At 38.8% G+C, this 9,633-nt stretch overlaps 1 protein-coding gene across 1 annotated transcript; it reads left to right on the top strand.

The window, feature by feature from the left end:
* Window positions 1-8,147: 8,147 nt before the first annotated feature.
* On the top strand, window positions 8,148-9,625 carry TwdlC (TweedleC). The gene is made up of 2 exons (XM_018105692.3): window positions 8,148-8,432; window positions 8,500-9,625. The coding sequence occupies exons 1-2, from the start codon at window positions 8,306-8,308 to the stop codon at window positions 9,444-9,446; spliced, it is 1,074 nt and encodes a 357-aa protein (XP_017961181.1). The 5' UTR covers window positions 8,148-8,305; the 3' UTR covers window positions 9,447-9,625.
* The last annotated feature ends 8 nt before the right edge of the window (window positions 9,626-9,633 follow it).

Genomic DNA, 9,633 nt, shown 5'->3' with positions numbered 1-9,633 from the left:
GTTAGTGAAGAGCCGCAGACGCAGCAACAGCTGTTTGAATGCGTGACTGATAAGCCGCGCAAACGTGACACATAGATGGCGCCACCTTACAAAATGTACAGCATCGCATTTAGCCTTGACCAAATGTTTATGAATGAAGAGTAAAATAATCGTACTTTAAATTGAAATAAATAATTATAGGAAATTGCGAAAAAAATATTTGTAGTATTTTAATATATCATTAAGATTTGTTTCCATCAACAGTTATTTTTTTCTTTCAGAAATTATGCAAATAATATATTATTATATTATTTTAACAGCTAGCTTAATGTCTAAAAATCGGATAAGAGGAGCAGATGGGAGATATTTGATATACTATTTAACAGCCAATAAAATGTCTACTTTTGACAGGCAGAGAAACTTACTATAAAATTTCAAGCGATAATTTAACTTAACAGATGATGGATAACATATAATACTCAACAGGCTAATATTACTTAACAGCCAGAAAAAGTGCTCAGCAGATAATTCCCTATATGCTGCGCAACTCGATATCAATTAGTCTGTTATATGAAGCATTGACACTCAGTTTAAGCTGCGAACATTAACTTATACAAAAAAAAATAAAATAAATAAATAAATAAATAAATAAAATAAAATAAAAATAAATAAATACAGATTCCCAAATGCTGCACTCGCCATTCGCTTAAGCGCATTTATTGACGGTCCACATCCAGTTTATTTATGCACTTGACCAGATTGTGTATACGTCAAGTGCGCCGAAATAAAACAACAAATTTTTTAATTGAAGCCAAATGCACATGAAACTCGCAGATAAATCTTTTAGCACACTCGACTAGGCGCATGCCACAAAGCCCTACAAAAGGGAAAGGGGGCAAATAGGGAGCGAGCGGGGGCGACTTAGTGGCAAAGCGCCAGCAAATACACGTTTAATTGCCAGTAAAGCCGCGAGGGTAAACACAAATGATGGTCGAGAGTCAAAACGAACCCAAAAGCCTCCCCTCTCCCCCAAAAAAAAGAGTCAAAGAGCCCCAGCGCAAACCAAACCCAGCGCTGACAAGCGAATTCGTTGGCGACTCCCACAAACTGAATGGCAAATGCAAAGTTTGCGGCAGCAAATGTTGTGATTGACTGCAAATGGCTAACAAAACGCTGCTCTGTGCATGTGTGTGTGTGTGTGTGTGTGTGTGTGGCAGACAAGCGGCGAGCGAGTGGCGCACTCTTAACGCCAAACAATACCAGATGACAGCATAAATAAACAAAGTGCGAGATACAAATTGCGGCGGCAACAGTATTTAACTAGGCATTGTACTCAATGAAACATGACACACTCAAACACACACGCGCATGCACAGGCTTAAGCACACACAGCTAGCAACAGTGAGTTGCAGATATGTACGTGCACTGGCATTGGCGGCATCCATGAGATACGTCAGCGAAACAAATCGATTTGTAAGTGCGTGTCAGGCTTTGTAGGCATTAGAGTCGGCACATGGAGTCCCTCAGTGATTGAGATTGTATGTGTGTGATGTGTGTGTTTGCCACGCCCTTAGGCGTTAACTGTTGTTATTACTGCTGTCTATTGTTGCATTCATTGATTTGTTGTACTTTGTGGTTCACCTTTTGCCCGCCGCCCACCTGTGTTTTATTTATACTCCTTTTATTTTTGTGGTTTTTGGTGGGCAGCGAATAAAATCGGTCTTTGTGCGTGTTTGTCGATCTTTATTCACTTGACTTTACCACACTTTGTTTACGCATTCATTGCATTTATACCAAAACTATTTATTATTATTTTGGTGCCTTGCACGCGGCATTATAATTCAATGTCAATGTTTTCTCTTTCACTAATTACGCTCTCTGTTTTCTCTTACTCTTTCAATTTTATTTTATTTTTTTTCGTGTTGCTTGTCTTAATTATTGTAATTATTTGCAGAAGGTTTCTGAACTTTGGCCTGTTTTAATGGTATTTTGGGCTATGATATGCGTCATCTTAGGCCATTAAAGTTTATTGATCCGAGACGAAAGTACACCGAGAATAAATTCTTCCAAGAATATAGTGCCTAGACATATTGAAACTCGCTAAAAAATTATCAAAAAAAAAAAAAAAAAAAAATAATAATAATAATAATAATAATAATAATAATAATAAAAATTATAATAATAATATAATTAGCTAATTAAAATAAATTTTTATATATGAACAAAAATTAGAAAAATTCTATTTTATTAATTTAAAAATAAATTGAAAAATAAATTATAAAAAAAAATATAAATATTTATAACATAATTATACAAAGATAAAATTATATAAATTAATTAAAAAAAAAAAAATTGATAAAAAAATAATATTATAAAAATGTATATTAAATTAATTAAAATATGCAAAAGAAATTTACAAATATATAAAATGAAATTATAAATTCTTATATAAATGCAAATTAATTCAAAATTCGAAACAATTGTTTTTCTTTCAGAGTGTATAACGAAATAAAAAAAATTATCAAGCAGCTAAACTCCACTAAGTCATTTGCTTGTTTCCACTTTAACGACTTGCTCTGGAAAAAAAGGTGGCTTATAAATGGCCGTAGCTTTCATTAGAGTTTACTGGGCGATTTGAAGGCTGAGACCCTTTAGTCGGCGCCCATTAATACTCATTATTCACTGTAATTGAAGTGCCATGGATACCCCACATGACATCAGCACTGCACCCACTGCCAACCACACAAAAATGCCAGCCACCCACCTGCCGGCCAATCGCCAAGCAGCCCAGGTGGGCGTTACGAAATGATAAAACAAGAAGAAGAGGAAGCTAAAGCTGCAGAAGAAGCACTCGTGTAACTTCAATTTAAATTACTTCCTACGGGTCGTATGCGTTATATAAGACAGAGCTCGATAATTGCGATTGCCATTGCGCTCGCTTAGCGTCAATTTGAACGACCTTGTGCATACCTCGACAGCCACTCGGTCTGTGGGTTAGCCAGCCCAGCCGCCCACAGTGCTCCCTCCATTCGGCGAAATGTGTATCTCACATGAATAGACACAAATAGAAAAAAAAAAAAAACAGAAAAAATATATGTATAAATAAAAACAAAACTCAAATCGTTCGGTGCTCCGAGCGTTAATTAACAAGATAATCGTTGGAGACGCGTCGCACACTGATTGAAGGTCAGTGGGAAACAGAAATCAAGTTAAACAAATAATGTGGATATATGCTTACAATTGTAAAAGCAAAACAAAATAAAACGAAAGACAAATGCAATTGGGACAAAAGATGTAATGCCAATAGAATTTGTATTTATTTATTTTATGTCAATTTATTTAGATTAAAGTTATGGAAAAATTGTATTAAAGTGCGCATTTTATTTTATAATATAATGCAGGCAAAGGAAGGCATTACTGATCCATTGGGAAACATCTCGGAGTCTTTGGCTACTTTTGAATAAGCTAAGCAGATAAATATCTTCAAAAAGCATTCCTAAATCGGATATATGAGGGCCGGTCTCTTAGGGTACTAAGAATGGGTGAAGTACTATAAATGGGTGAAGTTATTAGAATAAGTATTATATTTAAGATAATTTAGGTCAAGAATCGCAGCCTAGCCTGCTCCTAATACACTTACGAAGGGTCAACGAACTTTAATTGGTAAAATAGTACCTAGTGGCCTGGCTAGGCTTTTTGGATAAGAGTGCAATTTCTCTTTTTATAGGTAATTAATTTTAATGAAAAGTCAAAAATATAAATATATAGTAGGGCCTCTTCAACCAGAATATTTTTTTAAAAAAATCTATACTTTATACTAATGTAAATAAAAGAAGAAGAGCATGATGCGAAAATCCGAAAATTCATAATCAAGGTATCTTCTAGTCGTTCACTTGTGGCTAGATCAATCTTATTTTAATTACTGGGCCTTCTTTTTTGCAGAAGGAAGCAACAAAATAAAGCAATAAATAGCCCATGCTCAACTTAATGGGCATCAAATGGAATACTTAAATACATTTAAACTGGGCTGCAAACACAGATACTCACACACACAAGCTCACACACACAGACAGCTGGGCAGCTTCCCGCTGAGCTGCTACCTGTGCCATCATTATCAGCTTCAATCATCATTATCGCCATTATCTGGCTAAGCCATTAAGTAATTTGCTCGAACGGTTTGTCAACAAATATTTTGGTTTCGTTTTGCATCGGCGTCGGCTCAAGTTGTGCCTCCTGCGTGTCGAGTGGCTGCGATGGCTGCGCTGAAGGCGTTCATGACACTCATTTACAAATTGTCATAATTTGTTTAATGTAGGTTGAAGCATTTAAATGTGTAACACACTTTGCCACGGCTTTGCTTATTTTTAACTCTTATTTCTTTGCTGTTTGTGGTAAAAGTGAAATTATTAAAAATTAAATATTTTTTGAGGCGATATTTAATGGAAATTGCAAAAGCTAAAAATAGACTACATGAAAAATATAAATAGTTGGAAGATTATAAACTATAAATATAATATTGTAAATAATTATTAAATGTATTAAATAATAAAATATAAATTAATAAAAAATTTTCTATAAATTATACAAAATAATATTAAATTTACAACACAAATAATTAAACACAATTATTAAAATTATAAAAAAATATTGTATAAAAAATTCATATGTATAAAAAATAATATGACAAATAAATAAATATATTAGTAAAAATAAAAATAATGCATGAAATATACTTTTTGCTTAATATTAAAAAAGTAAATTAATAAAAAATTTTAAATACAATTTTTAGTTTTAGATTTTTATTTTTTTTTTATTTTTGTTAAACTTTTTAAAAAATATTTTAAATAAAAAAAAGAAACAGAAAACTTATTTAAATAATTTGTTGAAAATTGTTTGACAAGCAATTAAGGCAGCGCAGTTTGTTGAAGTATATCTGCGGATCCCATACCTTGAGCGAATAAGTCCTTGATAAGGCCTCTTTGGATTCTATTAGCTGAAACAGCAGTCGGCAGTCGGCTGTCTGGGCCACTTTTTGAGTAGTAGAGTTCGTTTTGGCATCTTTGAACTGAAGTTGGCTACGGAGGCATTGACCAACTAATCGACTTGTAGGGTCGCATCTCAATGACGGGGCCTCCAAAGCATCGCCTGGCTCCCTCGCAAACAACAATGGCAACAGAGTAGAAGCGACGGCGAAGCAACGCTGTGGCAATGATAGACAACAATTTTCGGTCCGATGGCACTTGAGTGCAACAAGTGGCAACAACGCCGGCTCAAGTGCATTCTTCAGAGCATCAGTCTATTTTTAAGCTGCCAGAAATCCCTCGTGGAAATACCCACCGACAATCAACAAATATCAACAACAAACAAATAAAATAAGATGACCTGGCACACACACACACACACACACACTCGCACATGCTCACAGCCCAAATCGAACGAAGGGCAAACGCAAATGCCAATAAGTCGCGCCAAGTGCAGGCAATGCCAATGCGGGGAGACAAAGACAAAGACAACGAGCAAAGGCAAAAAACTGAAACTCGCACCGCTGGCTGCCACTTGGCGACAGCTACTGCACAGGTGACCTGATTTTCAGTAGAGACATCTGCACCGCCCCCCTCCTGCCAGTGCCTGCCTTCTGGTGATGTCGCAACGCGATCGCCTCGTGTTGCAGCTGCTTTGTTACCTTTTGCGCCCTCTGCTCCAGCTCGCTGTCGGCACTTGGCTTCCTCAGCATGTCCAAGTGCACCAATTTCAATTGCTGACGATGACGTAAAGCAGCAACAACAACAACAACAACATGACCAGCAGCAGCAGCCGACCTGTTGCCTGTTTTTTTTTGTTTTTGATTTTTTTCATACACCTCAATACAATTTCTCTCGCAGTCAAGACGAGAGACGCGCTTCAATTACGTTTGATAATTTGTGGCCAGCGCAGATTCGAGTGCTTAAACTCATTTATATGCTGCTTACTCCCTCTCGATTCATCTCTTTCTCTATACAATTTAAGCAATTAGTGTTTGTTTTGGTAGCTTCATACTTTTCTCGTTGCCCTGGAAACAAGGCGGCTGCAAGAGGGGTATTTCAATGTCATTAACTTTTAAAATATATATGAATATATATAATGTTGTTCATTGAGATTACAGAAATAATATAGCAATACACAATTTATATATAAGATATACATAGATAAACATATCTTATATTTACATCAAATTATCTACTTATATTACTTTCATTTTAGCTAATCTCATATTGTATATTTACTCACTATTACAGCTTCGTTTACAGGGTATCTGGCCGTCCATCTCCCGCTCATGTATTAAACACTTTTACCTGCGTAATTTTATTTGGCAGCAATTATAAAACTTTTTGATTTGACTTGATTTCATTTGATTTTCTTTTCATTGTTTCGTAATTGTTTAAAAGCTCATGACTCGTATATATGTGTGTGTGTGTGCGTGTGTGTTTGTTGTAGGTGTTGTAAGTGTGGCCAGTTGACAGTTTTGATGATGAGCGCGCGCCCGGCCCACTTGGCGTATACGCAACGGCCTTGTCTAAGCACCTATTTCCTGTTCAAACGAAATGGGAGCACTACTGCTGTTTTACACAAATATTTGCCTAATGTTTTTTTATCTGCGCATCAAGGGCCAAGCGTCAGCTGAAGTAAATCGCAGTCCACAGCGGGTCATGAATGAAGAATCATCATCAATGGAACCAGCCGGGCCAGAGCGGTGCGGGTGGCTGTAGGAACAACCGAGTCGAAGTATGTAATCGTGGGTCACTTTCGTTTTCAAGACAACATTTTCGAGTGTGTGTGCTCCAATTGTGAAAATAACACTTGGCACACTCTGGCGAAGGTTGTTGAGAGTGTGTGTGTGTGTGTGCATGCATGTCTCTCTCCCTCTATTTTGCGCATCCGTAACATATATTTTGGAAATTACACTGAACAAAAATCAATTTATAATTCCATTGTATTATTTGTAAGTTTATAGTAAATTTAGTTGTTAGAGATTGTTTGATTAATTAATTTAATATTGATGAAATTATAATAAATTAAGAATAGATACAATAATTTGATAATATTGTTAATATAACAAATATATATTATATATTTCAATTTTTTATATGACACATATTTAATCATCCATTTTAAAAATACAAAAATTTAAATTAAAATAAAATATATAAATTATAATAAATAATAATTAGTATTTTTATAAGTGATATTTTATATAATTATTTATATGCATAGGTCATAGCCTTATAGCATTCTTTAAATATATTTTTTGTGGTACAGGAATTTATAATAATTTTAAAAAATAATATAATACTAAGCCATAATAAATAAATAAAAAAAAAAAATAAATAAATAAATCAATAAATAATAAAAAATTAATATTTTTATGAAACGATTTTTTATGAGAAATATTTTAGTCTGTAATATTATACACTTACTTTATTTTGGGGTAATAAAATTGTTAAACATTTAAGTTTATAAAAATTAGAAAATAAATAAAAATGAAATATTCATTCTAGAATCTGTTCTTTAATGTTCTTTAAAACAATGCCTTCATTTAGCATTTTACAGTGCTTTTTAGTAACTGCATTCCATCATAAGTTTTCGCGCAGTGTATGTGGCAAAAAAAGTGGCACGTTTTTGAATGACCTCAAATCCAGAGTTTCAGGCTGGTGGGAGCTGTAGCTGCTGGTGTCGTTGCCACGCCGACAGGCCCCAGGCCACGTTCAAGGGGCCACCCTGGCAACGAGCACACACAGAGTCATTCGATTAGCGGTAAATAAATGTACTTTTCCAGTTATTTTGCTGCAGCTCGGTACAATTTCTCGCTTGGAGACATCAAAAGACAAGCGGACAGCACTGCTAGCTCGAGAGCTAAGCTCCTGCCCAGCTCCGAACTATTTTAGGTAGTGCGCTCTCTGCGCGCAAGTGCATGTATGTATGTGTGTGTGTGTGTGTGTGTGTTGGTGTGCGTGTGCGTGCGTATGTGTTGGGGGCTTTTGATGTTTAATTAAATTCATTTTCGGCTGTGGCCTTTTGTAATGAGATTTTGGCCAGTTCAACTGCTCAGCGTGTTGCTGTTGCTGTTGCTGTCTTTGCTTTTGCTGACTGCTTCTCCGCTGCGCTCTCCCAATCGAATCATATAAATGCTCGACGGCGAGTTCAGTGGAGCATCAGTTGAGATTTGCGCTTCCCAATCGAACGAACCACTAGCCGTAGCAGCAGCAACTGTCCAGTCGATCAACGAACAGTTTAACAATTCAAGGATTACGTGTGTGTGAAAGAGACCCAAAGACTCAAAGTGTTTGCCATGCGCGCCTTCTCGCTCCTCGTTGGCTGTGTCGCCCTGCTGGGCGCTGTCCAGGCACGTCCTGAGCCCCCATCGCCCTACTATGGATTACCACAGCAGCAGAGCCAGCGTGCGTTGCCATTGAATGGTGAGTGTCTCTGGGAGTCGGCGCTGCAGTGCATCTCTCCAACTATCTCTCCGTCTCCCTCTTGCAGTGCATAGTGCGCCGTCACATATCTACCAAGCGCTGCCCCAGGAGCAATCGTTTGCCAACTTTGCCCCGCCCGCGGCTCAGCCCCAGATGAACTATCTGCCACCCATGCAGCAGCTGGAGGAGCAGCTGGCACCCGCCGCAGAGCCACTGAACGCCTATGATGACTCGTACAACATGGCGCACCGCCTGTCGGGCGTGCAGCATGCAAGCGGCTACAACAATGCGCCACAGGAGACGCGCGTGCACAAGCACATCTATGTGCATGTGCCGCCCAAGGACTTCGAGCAGGAGGATGCAGTGCAGCCACGCGTGCACCATGAGCAGGGACCCAAGCAGAAGCACTACAAGATTGTGTTCATCAAGGCGCCATCGGCTCCAGCGCTGCGTCCGCCAATCGTGCCACCGCCACCACAGAACGAGGAGAAGACGCTGATCTATGTGCTGCACAAGAAGCCCGACCAGGAGCAGGATATTGTCATTCCCTCGCCGCCACCCACCAAGCCATCCAAGCCCGAGGTCTACTTCATCAAGTACAAGACCAAGAAGGACGATCTTCCCGTCTATGGACCACCGCCAGCTGAGATGGAGCCACGTCAGGCCAACGCCGATGACTTCTCACCCATGGCCGATGTCTCGGATGTTCTGCCCACGACCAGCGCACCCGAGCTGGAGCCCGAGCAGCCCGCCTCCCTGCCCTCGTCCATCTATGGCCCGCCCACCGCACCCGCCTACACCGGCGAGGAAGTGCAGACCACGCTGGCCGCGCCCGCCCATCAGTATCTGCCCCCCGCCACAGCTGCCGGCAGCGAGGAGCCCTCCATGGCGCCCATCGTAGTCGAGGACTCTGAGCAGCGCCAGAACCCAGATGCAGCCACACCCACATCCGGCCGTCTGCCCGCTGCCAACTACGGCCCGCCCAGCCGCTACTTCCTGAAGAAGATCAAGTAAATGGCGCAGTGGCGCATCTTCCACTTAGTCTAAATGCCGTGGCACTCACACACCCACTCACACACACTCAAACATATACACAGCTGCACTCGCTTGTTGCCTTTCCATAAAAATTGTTAAATTGTTTGTTAAACTGTTTGTAGACAATAAAATTCGAATTTACTAAAAAACAAAAAAAAGTCGATGC

The sequence above is a fragment of the Drosophila navojoa genome, chromosome 2 (assembly GCF_054131105.1).
Source record: "Drosophila navojoa isolate 15081-1374.11 chromosome 2, UAZ_NAV_1.0, whole genome shotgun sequence".
In the NCBI taxonomy this organism is placed as follows: domain Eukaryota; kingdom Metazoa; phylum Arthropoda; class Insecta; order Diptera; family Drosophilidae; genus Drosophila; species Drosophila navojoa.
The sequence above is the reverse complement of the archived record's forward strand: the minus strand, read 5'-3'. Positions and strand labels throughout refer to the sequence as shown.